We start from the raw sequence: 15108 nt of genomic DNA on the forward strand, positions 1-15108 counted from the left end.
ACTTCCTGATGAGGAATGCATGTGCCAACCTTCTAAGACTTTGTATTTCTGTGCATATGTGTCCTCAGTGGGTCCTCCATTTCTTTTCTGCATTTGTGAGTGTGTTAAAGTATGTCACTGAATATTTACCCTCTGGCTGATGGCTTATCTTGCTAAACATTAGACAATCACATGGGAAGGCAGGTAATGTCTGACGTCAAATGAAAACATTCACATGACTGGTGACGACCATGCTCTTTGTTCTGTAAGTCAGCCAGTGCCAGTCTTTCCTGCTCCTGGGACTGAGTCCATTGCCGTGTTATACTTCACTTGTTCGTGTTCATTCAAAGAAAGAATGTCTGTCATGTGCCAGGCACAGTTGTAGGTGGGTGCTGGGACTACTGCAGTGAGCAGTCAGACAGCAGTCCCTGCCTTCGTGAGTCTTACATCCTAGAGGGGTGGGGAGGAGGCCATGTGCAAGATAAACACATTACATACTATATCAGAAAGTGATCGGTGCTATAGAGAGACATAGCGCACTGATGGGAGGTAGTAAGTGCTAGGGAACGAGGGGCAAAGTTTCAGTTTTAAACAGGACCCAGTTAAATAAAATATTAAAAAAAAAAAAAAAAAAAAAAAGGCCAGCCCCAGTGGCCCAGCGGTTTAGCACCGCCTTCAGTCCAGGGTGTGATCCTGGAGACCCGGGATTGAGTCCTACATCAGGCTCCCTGCAAGGAGCCTGCTTCTACCTCTGCTTATGTCTCTGCCTCTCTTTCTCTCTGTGTGTCTCTCATGAATGAATGAATGAATGAATGAATGAATGAATAAATAAATAAATAAATAAATAAAACAAAAACAGGCCTTGGGGCTCCTGGGTGGCTCAGTGGTTAAGCGTCTGCCTTTAGGCCCAGGGTGTGATCCTGGGGTCCCGGGATCGAGTCCCACACTGAGCTCCCTGCAGGGAGGCCTGCTTCTCCCTATGCCTGTGTCTCTGCCTCTCTGTGTCCCTCATGAATAAATGAATAAAATATATATATAAAAAAAACCAGAGTGGTCCAACTGAGAAGGTGCTGTAGAGGAGAGAACTGGAGAGGAAGACTGAACCCCTCTGTAAGCAGTATTGCTGTTGGTTTTCCACTGACAAGGAACCTAGCCAGTCTCCCTACATCATGAGAGCTCTCAAAGCTGGATAATGTCAATGGCACACGAATGTGTGCTATTTATGTAGTTTACAATGGCTCTGCTTGCCTTTCTTCTTTGTCCTTTTTCTTTCTCTTGGACTTCCGTCAATATGTGTGATGCTAGTTCCTACCTCTGAAAGGATTCCGGTTCCTTCAGAGACAAAGTCCACTGCTGGCATGTTTGCAGGTGCTCCTTTCCAAAAATTGATTTTGCTGATCTCCAAGAGAAGAGCAGTTCTGTATTCTGATCTCTCTTACGATCCCATGGTTATTTCTGCTAGTCATGTGAGTAAGAAGGATCTCTGACCCTTCAGAAACCAAGATGGGAAAAGGAGAAACAGCCAAGAATCTAGATAAGTATTTATTGCTTTTCTAATCAAAATGACCAGAAACTGTGATGGTGCCCAAACACTTTGATTAAAGGCTGTCATACATTTTATGTGTACTCCTTGCGGCATATTCAAATGGATGGAAAGCTTCCCACGGTGCTTATTAGCACATTCTCTGTCTCCATTTTCCTCAGCACATTATCCCTTTAGGAGCAGTTGAATTGTCTTTCTATTGTGGGGATCCAGTTATATTCAGGGAATAATCATTACCTTGGCAAAGGCTCAGTTTGGGGATCTTTGGGGCTTGGAAACCTTTTGTGTTGATTCTGAGAGTCCTGTGAATCCAGATGTCTTCAACAAGTCACTTGTGACAGATCTGTAATATTGTCATGATTTTAAATTAGTGTTAATGAGTAAACTTAATTTACCATATAAATTAACAGTACTAACAAAGACTTATCTCACTACAACAATCATCATAAAATTAGAATGAAAATTAGAATGAAATGTTTTTATTTCAGCATTGGAAAATGAGATGTCACCTCAGGAAATTTCATATAGTCAACGTATATCATTTGATTAAGACAAATGTTTATTCCTTGCCCATACCCTAAAATTTTAAGATTAAAGAAAGAATAAAAGCAATACGATGTTTTATCTCTGTTCTTTTTAATACTCCGCATGACTGATTATTTCAAAGGGTGATATGAAACTTTTCAAAAGCTATTCAAATTAAAATTACTTTTAACTGATATTAATTAAAAAGTTCAATACATACGTATGTTTTTAAAATATGGTACTCTTCACAGATTTGTGTGTCATTTGCTCAGGAGCCAAGCCAATCTTCTGTATCATTCCAATTTTAGTGCTACTGAAATGAGCATTCCATAATTTTTATCACATACACACACCACACTGGAAAGTGTTAAAACTTGTTTAAGATTAGGTATCAGATAAAGCAGAAGGCTTGAAATCTGAGCTTTCTGATTCACTGATTTTACTGGATGACCTTGGGGAAGTCGTTTAAACCCTCAGCTTCTGTTTCCTTATCTTAAAGACCGATAAATCCATTCCTTCCCTATTCTGATGTCACAGGGATGTGGTTTAAGAAAAAGCAGATGATGTGCCAACATTTTGAGCTCCTGAGAGATGAGCCACATTTAATCCAATCAATGGATATCATTCTCTATTCTAGTTCTTTAGGGAGACATTGTATGAAGGAGTTAGTAGATGATGCAGGCTAATTAGATATTGTCACACTCACAACTGTTTTAACTAATGCAGTGAGTTCTGTTTGAACGTGACACTCTTGTACAGCAGGTGCTTTCACAATGTTCTGTTTATTAATCATGCTCTTTAATGAGCTTATCTAGAAACAGTTGGAATATGGATGTGGCATGTATCTACACTCAAATACATATATATAGTAGAATTTTCTTAAAAATTGGCATAACTTTTAAAAAATTTGGTGATTTGGTGGAAAGAAAGAACTATCATTCATGTCTGAAGAGTTTCCATTAAACTGTAGAATTGTTGGTTATGTAAACATGATGTAATATTTCCCGCTTTAAACACCAGGCCCCAGGGATCCCTGGGTGGCGCAGCGGTTTTGGCGCCTGCCTTTGGCCCAGGGCACGATCCTGGGAACCCGGGATCGAGTCCCACGTCGGGCTCCCGGTGCATGGAGCCTGCTTCTCCCTCTGCCTGTGTCTCTGCCTCTCTCTCTCTCTCTCTGTATATGACTATCATAAATAAATAAAAAAAAAATTAAAAAAAAAAAACAACACCAGGCCCCAGACCAAGTTAAAATGTTCTATATAAACCAAGCTTGCGTAGTACATACGGTCTTCTTAAAACACAAGGTCAAGGGAGGTGTGGTGGTATAAGAAGGCTATGGGTTTTGCATTCTGGCCAACTTCTTAACTGAGCCTCGGTTTTTAAAACTCTGTGGAATGAGAATAATATTACTGCCTGCCTAGGGTCATATTGAAAATTAACAACCCCCCCCCCCCCTTTTTCTTGCCAAAGAGTGTTTCTGTTGGGGAAGGGGGGAGGGGCATAGACACCTAAAAAGTATTTAGAAAATTAGGAAGTGAACTTTAGTTTAACCTTGGTTTACCACTTCAGGATAGAAGCCAGACGTTGTTCCAGGTGGTAAATGAAGCTGTGTTTTATGTTGTAACTTTTCCCCTTCCTTAGAGGTCCTCCACTTTTTTCTGTTAACTTCTTCAGATTCTCTTTTTTGGCATGATCCTCCACATTTTGAAACCTTCTCTGAATTAATTTCACCTGGTCCCTCAGATGCCCACACATGAATACCAACAGACATTTCTTAGAATAATAGGAATTATCTGCCTGTGTCCCTGCTCCATGGCAAATACATTTTAGCCTGGAATCTATACACCTTTAGTCCTGAAGAAGATGCTCCAAATCATATACAAATATTTTAATAGGAAATTCTAATTATTCCATCCCTGCAGTTTAATGGTATGTAGGGGTGAGAAAACGTTTCCTCTATACACTTAAGTTCTGTCATTGAAGCCTGTGAATTAAACTGACAAAAGAGGGATCCCTGGGTGGCGCAGTGGTTTGGCACCTGCCTTTGGCCCAGGGCGCGATCCTGGAGACCCGGGATCGAATCCCATGTCGGGCTCCCGGTGCATGGAGCCTGCTTCTCCCTCTGCGTATGTCTCTACCTCTCTCTCTCTCTCTCTCTCTGTGACTATCATAAATAAATAAAAATTAAAAAAAATTAAACTGACAAAAGATAGATTATCAGGAGAAAAGGATTTTATCATTTTATCAGTAGTTTATTTTTCTCAAATAACATGTACTATATTTTATTGACATTAACGTAATATTTTTTAATTTTACATGCATGGGACTTCACATGGGACTTCACAGAAAAGAAGTGAAAATCCAAAGAGGCAGTTAGGCCTGGGAGCTTATATACTATTTTAACAAAGGATGACAAATTGTGGAGAAGTGGCTAGACAAAGGAAAAGGAGGTTTAGAGGCAGTAAATTGTGGGAAAGTGACCAGGAAATGTATAATACATAAGAGTTGTTTAGTAAGGTTTGTTATGCAGATTCTTCTCCTGTGCAGTCTCTGGTGATGGTTAAGAGTCTCCTCTTGTTGGTATGGGAGAGTGGGACACCTTTACAAATGAAAATTTCCTTTACAAATGAGAAATCTATGCCCTTTTAGACAGATAGGAGAGGGCCGAGTGCCTGCACCTCCCGCCCCTCCCCCCAACCCTTCCGGCCACCCACCTTGTCTCCACCATGTCTGCTGACTCTCAATACCCTTCAGCTCAAAATAATCCTTAAATCAAGGTGGTATATTTTGGAGTGACATTTTGCTCCCCTTCAAGTGCAATAGGTGGGAAAACATTTTATCTTAGAGTATTCTCTTTAATAGAAACTATATTTTAATAAGAGTATAGATATCTAGTCAAGTATAGTCATGAATGAAGGAATAAACAGGCAGAGCTGTATCAATATTTATTTTTTTTTATTTTTAATTAAAAAAATTTTTTTAAATTTATTTTTTAAAGATTTTATTTATTCATGAGAGACACAGAGACACAGTCAGAGGGAGAAGCAGGCTTCATGCAGGGGGCCCGATGTGGGACTCGATCCCAGGAGCCCGGGATCAGGCCCTGAGCTGAAGGCAGACGCTCATCCGCTGAGGCACCCCGGCGTCCCTGTATCGGTATTTATGTCCTCAGCTGCCACTGCTTTGAGAGCCAGCAAACATGCTTTTTTATACAACACGCTTCTAATTTGTTTTGTTTGTATGGTGAACATGTGATCATTTTATTGATTTCCAAAACAAACAGCCATCTCACCACATTCCCTCGCCAGCATTGAGGGCTGGTTATGGTCCTGTTGAGGTCACAGCCTGAACTTTCTACCTGGATTCCTTTTTTTTTTTTTTTTTAATTTTTATTTATTTATGATAGTCACACACACACACACACAGAGAGAGAGAGGCAGAGACATAGGCAGAGGGAGAAGCAGGCTCCATGCACCGGGAGCCCGACATGGGATTCGATCCCGGGTCTCCGGGATCGCGCCCTGGGCCAAAGGCAGGCGCCAAACCACTGCGCTACCCAGGGATCCCTCTACCTGGATTCCTAACACAAGGCCTGTAGTGAAGGACCAAGGATTGATTTGCACTTAGAAGTTACTATGTATTTCTTCCTGTCTAACAGCAGCAGCGTGCAGGATCCAAGACAGTCGGCCTCCCATGTCAGTGGTCTAGGATGGCCAGTGAAGCCACCAACATCCCAAGTCCTGTGGTGCGCCAGATTGACAAGCAGTTTCTGATTTGCAGTATATGCCTGGAACGGTACAAGAATCCCAAGGTTCTCCCCTGTCTGCACACTTTCTGCGAGAGGTAAGCCTCCTTTGTGGTCGGAGGAGAGAGGGTCACAGACTGCTCTCTTACAGCCTTCCGAGGGGTTCTTTCCAGAATTCTGTTACCTATGGGAGACAGTAAATCTTTTGTGCTTGTGATAGACATCTAGAAATATAATCATGAGTTGCCAGTGATCTACTCTATTTTAAATAATTATATAAGTGGGAGAAAGCAAACCAGTAGCTACTGATTCATTTCCACGGGACATTGGAGCATTAAATATTTTAAGATTTAAAAACTGTAAATTTTCCCTTTGTTCTTCATCAAACAATTTTTTCAACCACAGTTCCCTTGTAGAGGATCTTTGGTGAGAGCCAATTGAAAATCTTTAATTTCCTCCCATATAACATATCAGGTAAAATACCTGCATATTAAGAGTTAGTTAAAAGCAAGAGCTTCCTCTCAAAGATACTTCAGAAGACACGTACTAATGGTACATTTGAATGTAGGATGTTTCAGATGAAGAAAAAAAATACACATGTGAAATAATTATAAATTACCTGAATATACAATTCACTATGTGTGAAAACACATTTCTTTATCCTTCTTGAATAGTTTTTTCCATTAATCAGTTATCAGAATACATCTTTACCTTATTTAACTTAGCGCACAAGCAATTAACCATATAAAGTTTATTAGTAATGTGTTTATCTGTGGTCTAATTTAAATATTTCTCTGATAAGGTCATATTTTTTCCTTAAAAATAAATATGGTGATGGTGTTTTATAGCATCTTGTTAAATACATTTTCTATTATTACTAAATATACATAATTAAAATGCTTTAATTCTTGTTATAGAATAGGAAATTATTATTTTCAATGGCTTCAAATCAATGCTAATTACATGTGCCATCAATTTAATATACATTTGTCAAAGTTGATTTACTTTGAAAGATCTCGATTGCAACAGAATAACCACATCTTAGTGATGATAGATAGAGTGAGAAGGTAGATTTGTTACTGGTCATTGTAGTCTTTTATTTGTTTGCTTTTTAAGGGGCTATTTTGGTGTGTGTGTGTGTGTGTGTGTGTGTGTACAGAGTTTCCTTTGTTTTAGGGGTGGTATATAGGGCACTAGCACTTTTTACTTTATTCACTATATACTTTAATGGAAGTACTTCGTAATTCGTGTTCCAAAAAGATTAAATGGAGAGTGATTTTTTTTCCACCTCATCTAATGGGTGTAGCTAACACATGAATACCAGCTAAGTGTCCCTCTGTCCCTGAGCTCACATGGTAAGATCATTACCTGATTTACAGTAATCAGCCTCTTTATATACAACACTGAGAGCCACTCAGTCAGATCTTGCAGTGCTGCCTATCTCCCCGTGTTCATTGCTCAGACAGGCAGTCGTTTGGCTCCCATTTACTTGTTCTGACAAGTAAGAAGCAACACTTTTGGGTTGTTCTGTGTCTGCTCGCAGCCCTCTCGGTTGGGTCTAGCCTCATCCACTTCTGTTCCTCCATCTAATGGCCAGTGGTGGAGATATTTCAGCAAGTCTCTATGGGATGCATGGAATGAGTATTGATAAGGTCACTCTGGTTGCAAAATGGAGAAAGGTTAGAGGATTTGAGGGTGGGTGACAGTGTATAGAACTACTACAGAAACCCGAGAAAGGATGGTGTAAATCAGATGGTAAGAACTGGAAACGTTAGAAGGTATTTAGGAATCTCCATCCTTCAGTGATGGGTTGCATATGGAAAATGAAGGACAGTAAAGAAATTACTGTTTTTGACATGGCTCCCAGTATCTACTTTGCCTAGATGTATGGATGGAGGTTCTGTTCATTGAGATGGGAAGAGGACCCAGTTTGAGGGAAGAACATAGCTTTGGTTTTGGACATGTTGAGTTTTAGGACCTGTGAGACATCTAAGAGGAGATGCCAAGAGAGCTGTTGGTGTAGTGGCCAGAAGCTCAGAGGAAACATCTGTGGAAGAAATAGAAGTGTAGGAGTGTTGTGCTTATGACCATGCATGTGGGTATGATGTCCCTGGGAGAGAAAGGTGCTAACAGCCCCTGTACTGGCCCAGTAGAAAAGATAGAACAGACAAAAGAACCAAGTGAGTGTGCTGTCATAGACAAGGGAAGAAGGATGGGGCGGGGGGGCGGATGCAGTGGTTTGATGAGTGCTGCCAAGAAGGATAGGAGTGAAAAATGTCTATTATCTGGATTTAGATGCCCTCAGTGACCTTAGCAAAAGCTGTTTCATTTCCGGTATTGATTCAGCGCTAGCTATTTCTGTGACACAAGAAAGTCAATTAACCTCCTTGATGTCATTTTCCTTATGTACATAGTGTGGGGAGTGAGGCTGGATCTGAGGTTTTCGAAATCTGCTTGGCGGAGCAACAGGGAAACATTACGTAGTGTAATTAAGTAGAGTGTAGGTTCTGATGCCCTGTTAGCTGGGTTCGAAGTTCTGTTCTGCCCTTGACCGCTCAAGTTCTGGAAACAAGCGACTTCGCTTTTCTCTGCCTGTGTTCCTTCATGTGTCTAGAAGTACCTACTTCGTAGGGTTATTGCAACTACTTTGAATCCAGTGAGCAGGATATATGTAAGTCATTATTAGCAATGCATTTTGCTAATTTAATTAATTGCCTGTTGAGGAGAGCGAGATCATGTTGATGTGACTCTGGGTGTTCTAGTCCTGCCACAAACACAACATTTTCACTGGGATGTGCTTCTAATATCTGAGATCTGCTTATGCTATTGTATGCAAAAAGCATTTCAGCACTAACAGAAAACTTTGACCTGTTTCTTCCCATTGAAAAAGTCCACAAATCTGTGAACATGACACTGGGTGTTCTAGACCAATGCTTCACCATCTTTCATATGCATCTAAGTCACCTGGGGACCTGATTCAGCAGGCCAAGAGTAGGATCTAAGATTCTGCACTTCTTCCAAGCTCCCTGGAGAGGCCGATGCTGCTCAAGCATGGCAGGTTCCACAGAACACTACCAAAGTCAACGACGGTGTTCTTTTCCTTGAGCATAATCATTTGCCTGAACAGTTGACAGGGCCAGTGTGAGCACACCTTACCTCTTGGTTGCTGAAATCTTATTTTCCTATAAAAGGAGACGACAGAGGGAGTTTCTACAAAGTAGCCCATGTGGGTGCAGAGGACATGTGTGGTACCTGTAGAAAGAGGTGGTCGTGCCCTTGCTTGGGAGTCTGCTGTGTTGACAGCCCACCTGCTTCTGCTTCCGCAACAGGTGCCTGCAGAACTACATTCCGGCCCACAGTCTAACCCTCTCCTGCCCAGTGTGCCGCCAGACCTCCATCCTGCCCGAGAAGGGGGTGGCCGCACTCCAGAACAACTTCTTCATCACGAACCTGATGGACGTGCTGCAGAGAACTCCCGGCAGCAACGTTGAGGAGTCCTCCATCCTGGAGACAGTCACCGCTGTGGCTGCGGGCAAGCCTCTCTCCTGCCCAAACCACGATGGGAATGTACGTGAGTGGATTGCAGACTCAGCCTGGCACCCCGGCTGCTTTGATTTGGGGAGGCTTCGGGCAATCAGAGGTTATACACTGAAACAACTCCACCTGGAAAATGAGTAATTAAAAGATATTTTTAACAGCACTCAGACTATTTTTCCTGCTTACTTGCTCTGATCAAAATCATTTAAATAAGGGATCCCTGGGTGGCTCAGTGGTTTAGCACCGCCTTCAGCTCAGGGCATGATCCTGGAGTCCCGGGATCGAGTTCCACATTAGGCTCCCTGCATGGAGCCTTTGCCTGTGTCTCTGCCTCTCTCTCTCTCTCTCTCTCTCTGTCATGAATAAATAAATAAAATATTTAAAAAAATTATTTAAATAAAATAAATCTTCATTGAGTCTAATAGCACATACTATTAGTTTCCCCTGGAGAGCAAATCCGTGACTGTTTGCAAAGTAGGTATTCTTTGACCCACATAAACATCTGTAGAGTAAATTATGGATAATGATTCAATAATAGATAAATTCTGCAAATTGAGAATGATTATTAAGATGTTAATTAGAGTTTTTTATTTTTCTTATGAGGGAAAGTTTTCTTGTGCTCCATTAGGCCCCAATCCTTCATAATAAATAGAATTTGAAGATGTGTGAATCCCTGATGATAGATTATAGATTATGAATTTCAAACATATTTCCTGCTACTGGCAAGCATAATAACTGTTATAAACTTAGGAGGATCTGTGTGTGCCATCAATTCACTGATTCATAATAGCTGTGTCCCCTGAAGAGGCAGTGTTGCATAAGAGCACTGGCTTTGGATTCTGACTGCCTGATTCAAATCCTCCTCTTCAACTTACTCTCTGGGTCAGCTCTGGCAAGTTTATTAAACTCTGTGTCTCACATCCTACTCTGCAAAAAAGAAGTAATAACAGTATTTACTACATGGGATTACTTGGAAAATTAAATGTTTAAGTCATATAAAGCATTATAGTAATCTCTTGATAAATGTTAGCTATTCAAATTACTTCTTATCAATGACTTTATTCATTTTTTTCTTAATGATGGCTACTTCACAAGTATTAGAAACTGCTTACAATATAAGACCCAGGTATAATAAGCAAGATATCAATTATTTATTTTTATTTTTTTATCAATTATTATTTTTAGAGCAAAGCAATAATTATTAGCCATAACTATTACTTATTTGCTTCATTTCATACCACTCTCTCTGCCCACTACACTGCAGCCTCATGGCCTAGAACTTGGCAAGTGGCTTTCCACCTTGGGGCTTGACTGTTCTCTATGCCTTCTGCTTTGAATGTTCCATGTTCCTCTCTCTGTGACTAGCTCACTCTCATCCTTTTTGCTCTTTTTGTTTCAGCTCAGATTTCTTTTACACAGAGTAGTCTTCTCTGCCTATCCAAGGCAAACCACCTCTGTCTGACACCCAGTTACTAGCCTTTACGTCACTTTCTTGACTTCCTTCATGGCATTCACTGTGCTCTGCTTGCCTTCATCTGTGAATTTGTTGACCAATTGACCTTCTGGCTTTATTTTTTTAGAAAGTGAACTCCAGAAGGGCAGGGACCATGTTCACCATTATATTCCTAGCACTAAGCACAGTATCTCCTGCATAGCAATGTAGACATCAACAGAGACTATTTATTCTGAGCTTGCTATAACAAGGAATCAGCCACCATATCACTTATGTTTTGGCAGAGACTCAGGGGCAGGCAGAGGAGTGGGAAAGCTCCACAGCAGACAAAGGGAAGGTTTTAGGGATGCTCTGATCCCTAATCCCTTCCCATGTTGGCATGGGGAAGCTGGGGGTGGGCTAATTGGAAGTGGAACATCCTATGTGATTGGTTAGGAGAATGTATTTGGTTTTCTCCAGTTGATATTAAGTGGAAGTGGGGACAAAAATTAGAGAAGCAATCAGTAATCAGTTCCTAGCCATTTGGGGCCAATTGTTATAGATGTTATTGTTTTGCTTTGTGGATTAGAAGGGATAGTAGTCTGGCTTCCTACAAGTAGGAAGTAGTAAGCTGGCTTCCTGGCTTGTTTATTGTAGATAAAAGGTATGCTTTCCTTTTCTGACAGGTTGTGGGTCAGAGTTCTGTTTTTTATATGTGACCTGGCCTTGTCCATTTGTGAATGCAGTCTCTTAGAAGTCAGTCAGTATATATATGTTGAATGAACCTGCCAGACACCATGCTTGACTTTGTACACACCACTTGGCAAAGTAGGTATTAATCACCTTCATTTTATTTATTTATTTATATACTTGTCTATTTGTTTTTAGTTACTTTCATTTTATAGATGAAGAAACTGAGGTTTGAACAGTTTAAGTCCCAAAGCTGGTTGACACATCATAAAAGCTAGACCAGGAAGCACAAAACCTTTAGCTTTTGAGTAGCCAAAATAAGAGAAACATTGTGGATTACATATCCTTAATTAATTAATTGAAAGCACATCAGGCTGTCAATAACCATGGCTTTATAGGCACTGTACTCCAAAGGAGAATGACCATGTAAGTTTAGTGGAAGGAACTTAAAAAGGTGCCTTCAGTTAGTTTGAGTGTTCTTCTTGTGACCATCTCTCACATTGGCTCTTGCTGAGGCTGTCTCCTCCTAGAGCTCACATTCTATTTTTTTTTTAATATTTATTTATTCATGAGAGATACAGACTGAGAGAGAGAGAGAGGCAGAGACATAGGCAGAGGGAGAAGCAGGCTCCTCACAGGGAGCCTGATGTGGGACTCGATCCTGGATCCCAGGATCATGACCTGAGCTGAAGGCAGGCACCCAATCGCTTAGCCAGCCAGGGTCCCTGGAGCTCACATTCTAAATACTAGTCTGGGAGGGTGTTTCTACCAGGTACAAGAATTCTCTCTTTTTTTTTTTTAAGATTTTATTTATTTATTCATGAGAGACACACAGAGAGAGGCAGAGACACAGGCAGAGGGAGAAGCAGGCTCCCTGTGGGGAACTCGATGTGGGACTCCATACCAAGACCCTGAGACCGTGACCTAATCTGGAGGCAGACCCTCAACTACTGAGCCACCCAGGTGCTCAGCTTCAAGAGTTGTCTTGAAGTTAGTCCAGGCATGGAGCTCTCTGGAAATCTGATTTGATAAAGGAATAAAGTTTTAGGGATATTAAGAGATCTCCTGTAGTTACTAGTCTAAATTTAGAATATGGAAAACAGTCTCATAGAATGAGAAATATTGACAAATGTAAAGATTACATCAATAATTATAGGTAAGAGTGTCATGAATTCAGTAAACAGCTTGTTATCTCAATGTAGTGAGAGCAAAGAGATGGGTGCTGGGGGTGGGAGCACAGCTGAGCTGAAGAATACTGGGAGGAGCCTGGAAAGGTAAATAGGGAGAGATTGTGAAAGCTGTGAATATCATTGAGAAACTGTTTGACCTAAATTCCATATGCAGTAGGGAAACATGAAAATTTTTTAAGTAGGAGATGAGTATTTCCCTGGCTTTATAGAGTAGCAGAGATGGAAGGTTGCAACAACAATTTTGAGTTTATTGAGTTGTCCAAATAAGAGATGCAAGGGGTAGGAGAATGACATCAAAGGATCTGGAGAAGAGACGATGAATTTCAGAGAAGAGAGTACACTTTCACTTGAAAATCTGCCTCCCACAAACAAAAAGGCAAGATGCTAAAAGCTTTTCTACTAAGCTATGAGGATTATGAGAATTTGAGCAATTAAAATTGGTCATATACTAGGTCACAAAACCATCACTATTTTTTCCCATTGTGGAGGTGGAGTTCCTGTACCGCAAGGCACTAAAATTGCATTAGTAACATACATTGTAGAAAAATCCCAGATCTTTATTAAGAACTCATAATTACTTAACAAAAAATTGCAAAATTAAACTATTTACAACACACTGAAAATGAAAACTTTATCTATTAAACGTATAGGATGAAGTCAAATCTGTACTCAGGAAATTTTATAGGTTTATTTTCCTTTATTTAGAAAAGAGTTCAATTCAAAATGTTAGGGAAAACAACAAAGTAAATATATGGAACCTAAGAGCAAAAAAAATAATAAAGCTAAACTTAGTTTGAAAATAATAAAACAATTGAGTTAATAAATCTAAGAAGCTGATTTTTTTTTAATTAATGAAATAATCTGACATCTGATAAAACAAAAGGGAAATGTAAATACATCAAATTAGGACTAATAAAGAGATACCAGTACGGGTAAAAGGAATTTTTTTGAGATTTTTTTTAGTTATTTGAGAGAGAGTGAGAGAATGTGAGCAAGGGGAGGAGCAGAGAGAGAGGGAGAAGCAGATTCCCTGCTAAGCATGGAACCCAATGTGGGACTCCATCCTAGGACCCTGGGATCATGACTCGAGGTGAAACCAATAGTCACACGCTTAACTAACTGAGCCACCAGGCACCCCTGAAAGGAATATTTTAAAATGAGTAAATTAATGCTATGTGCTAAAGGTTAATATACTGAAAGTCTGAATGAAGTGGATGATTATCTAGGAAATTGAAAGTGATCAAGAAAACCTGAATAGATTGAGAATTTTGAAGGAAACTGGCAAAACTTAATTTGAAATTGAATTCCTCCAAACCTGTGTAAAACAAGTATGATCCATAGAATGTATAGTCTGCATTATAAGAAAGATAGAGGGATGCCTGGGTGGCTCAGTGGTTGAGCCTCTGTCTTTGGCTCAGGGCCTGATCCTGGGGTCCTGGGATTGAGTCCTGCATGGGGCTCCCTCCCTAAAGGGAGCCTGCTTCTCCCTCTGCCTCTGCCTCTCTCTGTGTCTCATGAATAAATAAGTAAAAAAGAAAAGATAAGACAGAAAGCTCCCCAATTCACTCAAAATACACTTATAACCCTAATATCAAAATTTAGTGAAGACAGAAGAAGAAAACTATTAATCAGTTTATGAAAGTAACTGTAAAATTCTTTTTTAAAAAAAGAATGGGGGCACCTGGGTGGCTCAGCAGTTGAGCGTCTGCCTTTGGCTCAGGGCATGATCCCAGGATCTGGGACCGAGTCCCACATTGGGCTCCCTGCATATGGAGCCTGCTTCTCCCTCTGCCTATGTCTCTGCTTCTCTCTCTCTGTGTCTCTCATGAATGAATAAATAAAATCTTAAAAAAAAAAAAAAAGATTGTATTTATTTGAGAGAGAGAGAGAGAACATGAGCAGGGGGAGGGGAAGAGGGAGAAGGAGAAGCAGACTCCCTGCTGAGCAGGGAGCCTGATGCAGGGCTCAATCCTAGAACCTGAGCTGAAGGCAGATGGTTAACCAACTGAGCCACCCAAGCACCCCAAAAATAACTGTAAAATTCTTAATTAAAATAACCCAGTGGAATGCATGGGTGGCTCAGTGGTTGAGTGTCTGTCTTCGGCTCAGGTCATGATCCTGGGGTCCTGGGATCGAGTCCCTGCATCAGCCTCCTGCTCCCTCTGCCTATGTCTCTGCCTCTCTCTCTGTCTCTCATGAATAAATAAATAAAATCTTAAAAATATAAAAAAATTTCTTACTATGTAAGAATTAAGAATTAACGAAAATTAGGAAAATCACAAAGGAAAATAGGCAAAGAACTCAGAAAATTCACAGAGGATACAAAATGGCTAATTATAGTCTGAGAAAAAATGTCAAGCTTTACAAATAATCAAACCTTTTCAAATTAGCTACAGGTTTTTAAAGATAATAGTGCTGATGGGGATATGGGGAGACATTTTCATATGCCGTGGGCGGGAGGGTAAAT

General features: G+C 40.4%; 1 protein-coding gene and 1 pseudogene across 15 annotated transcripts in view; one reads left to right on the forward strand and one right to left on the reverse strand.

Annotated features, from left to right (window-relative positions):
- Positions 1-15108, forward strand: part of TRIM2 (tripartite motif containing 2) — a 169709-nt gene that overhangs the window by 108006 nt on the left and 46595 nt on the right. For 7 of the 15 annotated variants that reach the window (XM_072773684.1, XM_072773681.1, XM_072773683.1 and 4 more), the window contains exons 2-3: positions 5706-5890; positions 9122-9359. In XM_072773684.1, the coding sequence (XP_072629785.1) occupies positions 5757-5890; positions 9122-9359 (372 nt within the window). In that variant the 5' untranslated portion in view covers positions 5706-5756. Of the gene's footprint in view, positions 1-5705; positions 5891-9121; positions 9360-11447; positions 11590-15108 lie in introns of those variants that run through there. The other 8 variants (XM_072773685.1, XM_072773682.1, XM_072773687.1 and 5 more) reach the window with 3 other exon arrangements.
- On the reverse strand, positions 2277-2377 carry LOC140603249 (U6 spliceosomal RNA; annotated as a pseudogene).

Source organism: Canis lupus, chromosome 13 (assembly GCF_048164855.1).
Source record: "Canis lupus baileyi chromosome 13, mCanLup2.hap1, whole genome shotgun sequence".
Lineage (NCBI taxonomy): Eukaryota > Metazoa > Chordata > Mammalia > Carnivora > Canidae > Canis > Canis lupus.